At 49.9% G+C, this 11,927-nt stretch overlaps 1 protein-coding gene across 1 annotated transcript in view; it reads right to left on the bottom strand.

Annotated features, from left to right (window-relative positions):
- Positions 1 to 3,137, bottom strand: part of HSP90AB1 (heat shock protein 90 alpha family class B member 1) — a 6,149-nt gene extending 3,012 nt beyond the window's left edge. The window contains exons 1-6 of the mRNA XM_081827558.1: positions 2,980 to 3,137; positions 1,381 to 1,527; positions 868 to 1,074; positions 602 to 761; positions 315 to 448; positions 2 to 199 (exon numbers count right to left, since the gene is read on the bottom strand). Of these exons, the coding sequence (XP_081683684.1) occupies positions 2 to 199; positions 315 to 448; positions 602 to 761; positions 868 to 1,074; positions 1,381 to 1,527 (846 nt within the window). The 5' untranslated portion in view covers positions 2,980 to 3,137. The remainder of the gene's footprint in view (position 1; positions 200 to 314; positions 449 to 601; positions 762 to 867; positions 1,075 to 1,380; positions 1,528 to 2,979) is intronic.
- Positions 3,138 to 11,927: the final 8,790 nt, after the last annotated feature.

Raw genomic sequence — 11,927 nt, 5'->3', positions numbered from 1 at the left:
TCAGTTCTTCCTGGTCTATGTATTTCTCCTTAATCTTCTTTGTTTTCTTTTTCTTGTCCTTCCCACTATCATCCTCCTCATCTGAGCCCACATCTTCAATCTTGGGCTTCTCCTCATCATCTTTCTCTTCTTCTTCTTTCTCCCCTTTCTCCTCCTCTGCCTCATCATCACTGATTTCTTTCTCTCGTTCCTTCTCCAACTGAGAACACAAAAAAACAATAGTTTCAGAATACATAACACCAAAAAACTGGGGACCATCCCATTCTCCTGAGCAGCAGACATCATACATGTCAGGATTACCAGTCCACACTCACATAAAGGGTGATGGGATAACCTATGAACTGCGAATGCTTCTTCACCACTTCTTTGACACGTCTCTCCTCTAAATACTCTGTCTGGTCTTCTTTAAGATGGAGAATCACTTTAGTACCCCGGCCAATGGGCTCACCTAGGAAAAGTCAATCACAATACAGCATAAGGACACAAAACTAAACACAACTGTAATGAAAAATAATTACTTGATAAAGAACATGCTTAAGATCTCTATTACAAATTTCCCCAGAATTCTATCCCAGACAACCTAACAAGAAAGTCAACTTACCATGGTCTGCACGTACAGTGAAGGAGCCCCCAGCAGAGGACTCCCAGGCATACTGCTCATCATCATTGTGCTTTGTGATAACCACCACCTTCTCTGCCACCAGGTAGGCAGAATAAAAGCCAACGCCAAACTGTCCAATCATGGAGATGTCTGCACCAGCCTGCCAGGAAGTTTTAAAGTCAAACACAAGTTTAAAAAAACACCACAGCAAACCCAAGAATATCCACAAAAATGAATGGTGCATGTCTAGCTGAAATACCACATACCTGAAGAGCCTCCATGAATGCTTTAGTTCCGGACTTGGCAATGGTTCCCAAATTATTTATGAGATCGGCTTTGGTCATGCCAATGCCTGTGTCCACTAGAGTCAGGGTGCGTTCCTGGGGGTTGGGGATGATGTCAATTTTCAGCTCTTTACCGCTGTCCAACTTGGAAGGGTCTGTCAGGCTCTCATAGCGAATCTTGTCCAAAGCCTAAAAATACAGATTTCGATTTTACCTTTGTGCTTCCTAAAGCTCATCTCTTCATCCAAAAGAAAACTTTGTTTTTCACTTCCAAGTAGCCTCAAGTTCTGATTACCACCCCAACTGGAGATTTAAGAACCACATAATTACAGTTACAATATCCCATCTATCCCCATAGAGTAAAGCAAACTTTTTTAAGAACAGCAGCAGTTTCATCCCCTCCAACAGCAGCCCCACAAAATGCCAAACCACCCTTCTCCCTTTTCCTGAGTGCTGAAAACAAATACCACAAATGAAGGTGCCCAAAGCACTCACATCAGAAGCATTACTGATTAACTCCCGAAGGAAAATTTCCTTGTTAGAATAGAAGGTATTGATGATGAGGGACATGAGTTGGGCAATTTCTGCCTGGAAGGCAAAAGTCTCCACCTCCTCCTCTCCATGGTGCACTTCCTCAGGCATCTAAAATAAGAACAGTCAAGAATTACAAAAGAACACCAATAGCCCCATATTTAACACTGGTTCACCCCATCTCAATGAAGACTCAAAGAGATTTAGTTCAAACTGCTTTAAGCTGGGTACTAAACATATTCCTGAAAAACTGTAAAACCTCTTCTTCAAATATTTCAGCCTGTACCCTTAGTAGGAACCCAACTTAGAAAGAAAAACTTAAAAAGCTTCTTTAACACAATATGCAATGTCAAATGTTTTGGAAAGGTATCTTGGAGCCTAACTACTCTAAGTGGTCCATGGGACCCAACAGCCTCAGCATCACTGGGTAGCTTGTTGCAAATGCAGATCCTGGCTCCAACACGAAAAGGGTTCCAGGCATTTGGGAGAAAACCACTGACTACAGTTCTATTACCTCTTTTGGTAGGAAAAATAGCCCAAGGTGACCGATGTCATGTTTAAAGAGAAATAATTCGGAATTGTCTCTCCCACTGGGTTATCTCCCACACCAAGCACATGTGGGATTGCTGCCTTGGGACATAGGAGAAGGTTACCTCTGAGACCAGGGGATACCCGCCCAAGAAAGTACTAAGACAAAGAACCGATAAAGCCAAAGCTCCATCGTGACCCCCCTCAACATACACGACTTCAATTGAGTACCAAACCAAACACAACTAAAATGGTGGCCGTAACCCGCTGGGCAGACCCTCGTCACTGCCGGACATGCGTCGGCCAGGGCCACGCGAGGAGGGGGCGCCACCGCGCAGCCTCCCTTCGCCCCAGCATCCGGGCACCAGGGCGGGGCGCCGGGCTCCAGAAGCTTCCAGAACAATCTCAGCTCTTTGGGAGGGGCGGAGGAGGAGAGGGCCCACGAATCTTCCAGAGCCTGCCCCCTCCTTTTCCCTCCCCCCCGACCCGAGACTGCAAGAAAGATCTAGAAGGGGGAAAGAAGCACCATGAGCCAGAGCCGGCCGTAAACGTTTCTCGCCTTAGAACCTCACAGAAAAAAACCGGAAACACTTGAAAAACGCTTCCCACAGGGCAGATGGCAAAGCCAAGCCAACACCAGGCTGTGCTGACTCACGTCCAGCGCGCACACCCACCACCCTTGGGGACTCTCCGGCGCCCCGTAGCCGCGTCCGGAAGTGGAGGGGCAAACATGGCAGCGTCCCGGGCCGGCGCGGACACCACGTGCAGCTGCCCACTACCCCAAACCCACTCCGCGGCCCACCTCCCCCACGGTTAGCCGCCGCCCGGGGAAAGCCCCGCCACCCAGACACCGATGAAAAAACAAGCCTAACTCGCAAAACCCCTCCCGCCCACCCCCAAACGAAATTTGGAGTCGTCCTATCCCAGTGGCCGCTCCAACACAACAAAATCTAGGCTTTGGGAAGGAAACGAGGAACGAAAGCAACTCAAAAGAGCATTCCAGACAGAAAAATCTGAAGGGAGCTCCGACCTTACCTTAAAGGAGAAGAGCTGCAAGCACTACAGACAACGGTGGGTAGGGACTGCGTCCGGCTACGTCTCCGCACCAAGGCTGCGCGGGGGTGACTCAAGAGAGCGGCTGTGCGCCCCCCAGGCGTTCTATATACGGCGAAGCACAGACTGGCTGCCCGCCCCCGAATCCCTCCGCCTTAAAGGAAGATGTCTGTCAGCCCTGCACCTGCCGCTGCCCGCCCACCTTGACGTCATGGTCCAAAATAGGGGAGGGGGCGGGGAAGGGCGGGAGCCGCAGGTCTCAGTCTCCGCCTTAAGAGCACCCGCAAGTATTCCTTTTCGTGGTCTCGTCTCCGCACTTCAAGGCATGAGCCCTTTCCAAGAACTAAAGATTGAGAATACTCATGTGACAGAAACGGGGGATCTAGGGGCGCGGATGCCACTGACCTTCCTATAAACCTGTGAGGCAAGCGCCTGCAGACCCGAGAGTCGTGCCTTGGAGGAACATCTAAAAAGATGGAGGGCGGGGATAGAAGCGGCCAACCACTCCGACCTCGGCTCCCAGGTTCGACTTTTTTGCTACAATCTGCCCTACACACTCCTATAACCCAATAAGGGGAAGGGGTATTTTTTAGGGACCGTGCGGAATTCGAGGTCTAACTTCAGGCAGCCCCCGGATCTCGGCCCTCCCTGGGCCAGGGGGAAGAGCTAGGGCTTTGCAGCGGGGCGTGGCTCCGGCTGGGGGGGAAGGGCGCCGGCCTGGGCTGGCAGGGGGACTCTTTGCCTGCGCCCAGCGGAAGGAGCGACGACGGCGGTACTGCGATTACTTCCAGCAGTTTCCAGACCCGCCTTGGCGGCCCCGCCCCTGCTCCGCCCCTTTCCTCCAGGCCCCGCCCCGCCTCCTGCGGCCTGAGCCGTCTCTGCAGCTGCTGTGTTACCCATCCGTCTCTGCCGGGGTCCCCGGGGAGGAGGAGGTGAGCTGTCCCAGTCCTATTTACCCTAGGAAGCCGCGGGCGGGACCCTGTTTTCCACCTGCCAGGGCCAGCTAGCTCGGAACTCCCTCGGGAGTGGGATGGAGCATAAAGGGAATGATTGACTGACCCCCCCCCCCACCTCTCCCCTATCAACCACACGGCACAGGGCTGTAGGGGCGGTTGTGCCGGCGCCGCCTTCAGAGAGCAGAGACTGGGGACGCGTTCGCCACCGCGGGGGAGGGGGGGGTACCCTCCCCAACTCCTGCAGTCGCCCACGTGTGGAGAACACTGAGACATGCGTCTCCCCTGCGTGAGCACATCGAGCCATTTCTCAGTCTGGTTTCATTTTTTTCGCCCTTTTCGCTCCTGCAGCTGCCACACCGGAGGAGGAGAGGGTCTCCTGGGACCCCTGCAGAGTAGCAGGGACTCTTGGAGGTCGCTTGAAGACGCTGGCCGGAGGGTAGCCTGCTGCAGGCTGCCAGAATTTGTTCCTCTTCAGCTGTGGCGCCGGAGGTCCCAAGCCCCCAAACCGTTAGCCTTCCCAAAGGGCTGTGGGACGCCATACTTCGCTTGGCTCTGCCCCTTTTGCGTGCTAACCCTAACCCTAACCCTTGTCTAGCCAAGGCCTCATTTAGGACTCGTGTCGGACCCACAGCTCCTCGGGAAGAGAATGGCCACTTCCTGCTCTGTGACCTTGGAGATGTCCATCAGCTGCCTTCCTGGCCCACAGTGTCCTCCACTGGAATGCTGGGGAGGGGTTCCCCCACCGCCACCCCTAATCCTTCCTTCAACAGCCCTGGTGCCCGGTCTTCCTTCCTTTGTATTTTCTTTATTCATATGTTAAATTCTAGAAAACAAAGGACCCTCCCTTTCTTTATTTTTGCCCCACACTCCAGACCTCATCATCCGGCTGCCACCACCCCAATTTTATTTCTCCTTACTCTTCTATTCCCCTTTCTTACGGTGTGTGAAAAACCTGTGACTGGAAGTTAATGGGCTTGGGAAGGGTGCTGTTTACCAGGAATCTCCCAGGATTCTCTGTTCCTGATCAAAATCTCAAAGGAAGTGTGTCATGACACCTCAACATACCCTCTCTCCCTCTGGGCAGAAGGGGTCTAGCAAATTAAAAATCTCCCTAGTTCACAAAGACCACTGACACCATTTCATGGTCCTGTTAAGTGGTGAAAGTGAGAGTCCACAATCTAGGAACCAGGAAAGCAAAGCTTCAGTGAGATCAGTCAGCTCAAAGCCTTTGGTGCACCAACCCTTGCTCCTCGCTCCAGAAATGGAGTGGAGATGCTGTCTCTCCCCTCCCAGGACCCAAGTCCAGGGCAGAGCAGAAATCACTCCTTTATTTATTTATTAGATTTTTAAAATTTATTCATTCGAGACAGAGAGAGAGAGAGAACATGAGCGGGGGAGAAGCAGAGGGAGGGGGAGAAGCAGGCCCCCCGCCGAGCAGGGAGCCTAATGTGGGACTTGCCATGTCCCAGGCCCCCGGGATCATGACCTGAGCTGAAGGCAGACACTTAACTGACTGAGCCACCCAGGCATCCCAGACATCACTCCTGTTGATCAGTATTAGGACCAGAGACTTTTCAGGGGTCTTCTAATGGGAAGATCTCAAATCTTGCACTAGCACAGAAATTCTGCCTTCTCTTCTGGAAGCCTTCTCCCACTCACTGACACTCACTTAAGCCCCCACAGTGAGTGCTTGGGGATGCAAAAATGCATAAATAAGATGGAGGTTTTAGCCCACAAGGGGCTGCTGCAGGACAAGTGTGAATCATAGCACATGGGAGAACTATCAGAGACTCCCAGCTCAGCCTGAGCAACGGGGCAGGCTTAGGGCTAAGGCTAGCCAGCCCATGGCACAGATCTATTCCCAGAAGAGGGGAAAACCTGGAGAGGCACAGCCCTGACAGAAGGCCCATAGCCTAGGGGCCCCTGAGGGAGGCAGAAGCGCTGAAAGTGACCCTGCAGGCAGGGTTCGGGTCACAGAGGGCCACAAATGCCATGCTAAGACGTCCTGACCTTAACTCAAGAGTGAGGGAAGCCACTGAAGGCTATTAAAAACAGCTTAAACCCCCTAGATCTCCAGAAAACTATTTCCGGCAGCACTTGCAATGCTCACTGTTCCCAAGATACCCTTTGTTCCTGACCAGGCCTCAAAGACCCAGCCCGGGGCGCCTGGGTGGCTCAGTCGTTAAGCGTCTGCCTTCGGCTCAGGTCATGATCCCAGGGTCCTGGGATCGAGTCCCACATTGGGCTCCCTGCTCGGCGGGAGGCCTGCTTCTCCCTCTCCCCCTGCTTGTGTTCCCTCTCTTGCTGTCTCTCTCTCTGTCAAATAAATAAATAAATAAATAAATAAATAAATAAATAAATAAATAAATAAAAAGACCCAGCCCAACCTTCTGTTGTTGGAGGGTAGCCAGATGAAGCAAGAACTGACCAACTGTGGCCTGCAGCTGGTGGGCCTGTTGCTTGTTTTTACATGGCTTACGGGGAAGAATGTTTTTTACATTTTTTAAATTGTTGAAAAAAGTCAAGGGAAAGATAATATTTTGCCATCTGGAAAGTACATGAAATTTGAATTTGTGCTCGTAGAGCTTTACTGGAACATAGCCCCTCTCATTTGTTTACATGTTGTTTTTGGCTAATTTTATGCTGCAATGGCAGAGTTGATAGTACAGCAGAGACCAGGTAGCTTGCAGAATCTAAAATATGTAGTCTCTTACCTTTTACAGAGAAGACTTACACACCCCTGATCTAGCTAAAGCAGAGTGAGGTCTTGGAGCAGAGACTCAGCTGCTGCTCCGACTGGGAATTCTCCTAATGAGGGTGCACCACTGGGCTTTCAAGGGGCTCAGGGAAGCTGCCAAGATAAGAGGCAATGGATGAATAAGGCAACCCACAGCAGCAGGACCTCAGGGATTGTATAAGCACGGGGAGTAGCTCTGGATCCTTAACTCCTGGAACAGGCACCCTTCCCAAGCTCAGCGGCTGCCAGAATGGGTCCTGTCTGTTCCGGTTCTACCCGGTTCCATGAGGCTTATTATCGCTGAACTCCATGGGGGATACCCTGCAATGACATCCTCACAGGCCAATGGACTTAATGTTCAGAGATGTTGGACAGTTGAGCCAGTCTGCCTGGCCAGCCCGGGCTCCCGTTCTGCCTGAGTTTCCACATGCGGTTGGGACATGAGAAGTTTCTTTCACAACTTTCACTCCCTTCATTGTTAGTACTGTGTTTCTTGTTTTTGATGCAATGGCAATGGCAATTTTCCTTCATTTTAGGTTTCCCGAAGAGTTTGGAAAGCAATCGACTTTTGTTTATTGGTCCCACAGCTTGGTAAACTACCTTATTAATTCTTAATTTGTTTTTTATTTTTTTTAAGTACAACCCTACCTATCATCTGAGAACAATGACAGTCTGGTTTCTCACTTTCTAATCCTTGTATCTCTTATTTTTTGGTACACTGAACCAGCTAGGACCTGCAAGACAATGACGAGTGGAAACAGTGATTGTGGGGAATCCCTATCTCATTTCTGATCAGAAAAGGAATGCTTTTAATATTTCATCATTGAGCACAATATTTCCTCTTTCTATCCCTAACTTGTTATAAATTTTAATTTGAACGAGTATCAAAATAACTTTTCTGCATCTATGGCGAGACTATTGTTTTTAAAAATTCCTTTTATTTATATGCTTAATTAACAGACTTAATAATATTAAGCAGAATCCATCAATTAATTAATTAATTTGTAAAAGATTTTATTTATTTATTTGAGAGAGAGAGGGGTGCCTGGGTGGATCAGTCATTAAGCGTCTGCCTTTGGCTCCCATCATTGTCCCAGGGTCCTGGGATCGAGCCCCACATGGAGCTCCCTGCTCAGCGGGAGGCCTGCTTCTCCCTCCCCCACTCCCCCTGCTTGCGTTCCCTCTCTCGCTGTGTCTGTCAAATAAATAAATAATAAATTATTATTTTTTTAAAGATTTTATTTTTAAGTAATCTCTACACTGATATGGGGCTTGAACTCACAACCCCAAGATCAAAAGCTGCATGCTCCACCACTGAGCCAGCCAGGTGCCCCTCTTTTTTTTTTTTTTTTTAATGATATAGGACTATTCAGGTTTTCTACCTCTCCTTGTCAATTTTGTTTAATAATTTTTCTGGGCGTTTCTTGAAAGCTTTATTATGGCATAGTCTTCTCTTTGACTCTTTTCAATCTCTATTCCATCTAAAGTATATCTTCTTGGGACGCCTGGGTGGCTCAGTCGGTTAAGCGTCTGCCTTCAGCTCAGGTCATGATCCCAGGGTCCTGGGATCAAGTCCCGCATCGGGCTCCCTGCTCCGCGGGGAGCCTGCTTCTCCCTCTGCCTCTGCCTCTCTCTCTCTCATGAATAAATAAATAAAATCTTTAAAAAAAAAAAAATAAAGTATATCTTCTTTTTCATCCCTAAAATTGTTTTTCATGTCTTATTCCTTTTTTCATGAAAAGTTTCACTAGAGACTTGTCTATTTTATTTATATCGATATTCATGTATTTAAATTTCTGCTAAAATTTTTATTATTTCCATTTTGGGTCAATTCTATTGTTCTTTTTTTTTTTAAGATTTTATTTCTTTGACAGCGGCGAGAGAGGGAACACAAGCAGGGGGCATGGGAGAGGGAGAAGCAGGCTTCCCATTGAGCAGGGAGCCCGAAGCGGGGCTGGATCCCAGGACCCTGAGATCATGACCTGAGCCGAAGGCAGACGCTCAATGACTGAGCCACCCAGGCGCCCCAGTTCTGCTGTTCTTTTTCTATTTTCTTAGCTTTAAAACCTAGCACATTAAATTTCAGCCTTTCCCCTTTTCTGACATCATGATTTAAGGCTACAAATTTCTCTTCAAGTACTATTTTAGCTATATCCCCATGTTTTAATATGTAATATTTTTTGGAAAGATTTTATTTATTTGAAAAAGAGCACAAGCAGGGGGAGGAGCAGGCAGAGGAAGAGGGAGAAGCAGGCAGGCTCCCCACTGAGCAGGGAGCCCAACGTGATGTGGGACTCTATCCCAGGGTCCCAGGATCACAACCTCAGTCAAAGGCAGACGCTTAGCCAACTGAGCCATCCCGGTGCCCCTATAGTATTTTTATTATAATTTAGTTTTAAGCGTTTTCTGATTCTTCTTATGGCATCTTCGTTGATCAGTTTAAAAGTGTTCAAAAGGGGCACCTGGGTGGCTCAGTTGTTTTAAGTGTCTGCCTTTGGCTCAGGTCATGATCCCAGAGTCTAGGGATTGAGCACTGTATCAGGCTCCCTGCTCAGCGGGAAGCCTGCTTCTCCCTCTCCCACTCCCCCTGCTGTGTTCCCTCTCTCGCTATGTCTCTGTCTGTCAAATAAATAAAATCTTAAAAAAAAAAAGTGTTCAACATTTCCAATTATTTTTATATTATCTCTTAATTATGTTATAGACATACAATGCAGTGTGTATAATACTGGCTCTTTTGTATTTGAGACTTCTTTTGTAATCTAGGACGTGGTTAATATGTGTAAAGGTTCCATGCATGCTTGAGAAAAATATGTATTATTTAGTTATTGGATAAAAGTCTAAATATATTAAATCTATTAAGTCAAGCCAGTTAATTGTGTTGCTCAAAACAAAAAAACACTTGGAGACTCCACAGGACATAGCTTGGAGAAGGCAGAAGCTGAAAGTGGGGAGATCACACAGGGGTAGGGAAGAGGCTCAGTGTTCACCTTTTCTGTGGTAGAATGATTGAATATGAGGGCTGAAGGCTGGGGAGGAGGACCGCTCTGCATTGGAGGGGGTCAAGAATCCGTTTTAGGCATGTTATGGGGCACCAAAGAATGTCCAGGAGACAGAGACTGATGGCTGAAGTCATGGGCAAGAACACCATTTCTCAGGGGAGGGTAGTGAAAAGACCAGAGTTATGATCTAAGCCATTTGAACTTGTAAATAGGGTATCTTTGGTACCTACTCTATTAATAGACATATGAGTGCGTCTTGACTCTCTTGAGGCCATAGTATCAGTGACCTAAGGGGGTGTGTGTGTGACTGAGTCCTGTCTGTCATTGCCAACTGAGCTCTAAATTGTCTGTTGTCCTCGGGCCATGATGCCCACCAGGTGTCCCTTTTTGTCTTGGGTGTTGTTCAGTGTTCCCGGGTCCCTTTGACCAAGGTAAAACTTAACTCCGAATCAGTTCAGCCCAGAGTAAATGACAGGCAGGGGAAGGTGCAGGAGGGGTGGGTTCTACCACAAACAACCCTGACCTACTTAACTACTCTGCCTGCCACCTGACCCGCCCCAGGCACAAGTCACTGCCCAAAGTACAGTTCTCACCTGACTGGATTTCTGGGCCCAGTGCCTGCCCGGCCCACCTGCGCCCAGATAAGGGACTGGTAAGGCTGTGGTAGTGCTAAGTGCTGAGGAACTCACAAACAGGAGAAACTAGGGTTAGACATCAGGAAGGACTTCGCTGCTTTCACCTAGAAAGGATTACGTGGGAGTTCCAGCTCCTGGGAGGCTTGGGATCCTTGGGTATGTGAAAGAACTCTCCGGAACGTTTTGAAGGCTAGGGAAGAAGGTATCCCGGGCTTCAGTTATGGTGCCACACTATCACAAGAGGCCTTGTATCTCCATCTCCTTCACTGTCTGGGAATTCTCCCCATCTCTCCGAGTCTGTGTGTCTCTCTGCTTATCTGATAGGTAGAGAGAGACAGGCAGAGACTTGTATTTTCCCGGTGCTTTGCGGCTTACAAAATATTTTTCCATCCTTTAACCATTCCAGCTTCAGTTTCCTGGAGTACAACGGGCAGAGCAATGGTCAGCACCGCAAAGTTACAGGGAGACGGGAGGCCACGAGATACGGAAGACGGGAGCAGGGTGGTAGGTGAAAGAAGAGTTGTTGTTCCCTGCCTTGGTCCGAGTTTCACAGCCCAGAGAAAGGCTAGTGCGCGTGTGCCTACCCTTGCTTTACAGATGAGCGGCTCCGAGATGGAAAACGCCTCGTTCAAGGTCACTCAGGTTTAAGGGGCAGCGGAGCCGGCCTCAAGACGCCCAATCCGCTCTCCCACTCGCCGGGGGTCAGGTGTGAACGGCCGCGCCGCCGCGCAGCACGCGGGACGGCGACGTCACGCCCCCCCCCCCCGCCGCCGCCGCCGCCGTGGGGCGGGGCTCAGCAGGCTCCCCCTCGTCCCGCCCCCCGCGCCCAGCCCCGGTCCGGTTCGGCGGTTCCCCGCTGTCAATGGCTCATCTGGGACCCGCGGGTTGGTTGGCACTGGAAATGGCTGGTGTGGGGGAAAATGAGGTCTGGCTCTGGAAGGCTTCAGGAACCGCCTGAAGCTGGGGAGAGGAGCAGCGAGCCGCTTAGAGCGGGAGCGCACCAGGCTGCGGCTCATCTTCATTGATTCTTGGTGCCACGTGTCTAGGGTAATCACTTCTTGCATCCAGGCTCTCCCGCAGACTCCCTAAATCACCTTAGCAAGTCCATACATATAGATCACCCCTCCTGAAGAACAAGGATCTGGGCTCAGAGGATGTGACTTGCCTGGGGTCACACAGCTGGTATTTGGCAGGCCCAAGATGGAATCCTAGGCTCTGAATCGGAACCAACCCCATAGACAGGCCTAGGAGAGGCCCCCCACTTTGTGGGGTTCTGCTGACTCATTTAGCAGTTGCCCTGTAGTCTGGGGCCAGAATGCCATCTGCCTCATTCACAGGGAGCACCAGGACTGCCAAGGATCTAGAGGGCTCTCAGTGAGCACCTCCTCTTGGAGGCGACGTGTGCAGGAGCTAGGAGCCCAGCTAGGGCACTGCCACTGATGGATTGGGGAGGAGGGGGGACATGGGTTGTGCTCATGTGAGGTGCCCATCTCCACACTCACTGCCAACTTGCCCTAGAGTACCAGATGGGCCTCACTGCCAGTTCTACTGGCTGGCTGACATCCCTCAGCCTGCCACCCTTCCGGTGTGTCAAGACTCGGGT

Source organism: Leptonychotes weddellii, chromosome 8 (assembly GCF_054177405.1).
Source record: "Leptonychotes weddellii isolate Sample4059 chromosome 8, ASM5417740v2, whole genome shotgun sequence".
In the NCBI taxonomy this organism is placed as follows: domain Eukaryota; kingdom Metazoa; phylum Chordata; class Mammalia; order Carnivora; family Phocidae; genus Leptonychotes; species Leptonychotes weddellii.
Note: the sequence above shows the minus strand (reverse complement) of the source record. Positions and strands in the feature narration are given on the sequence as shown.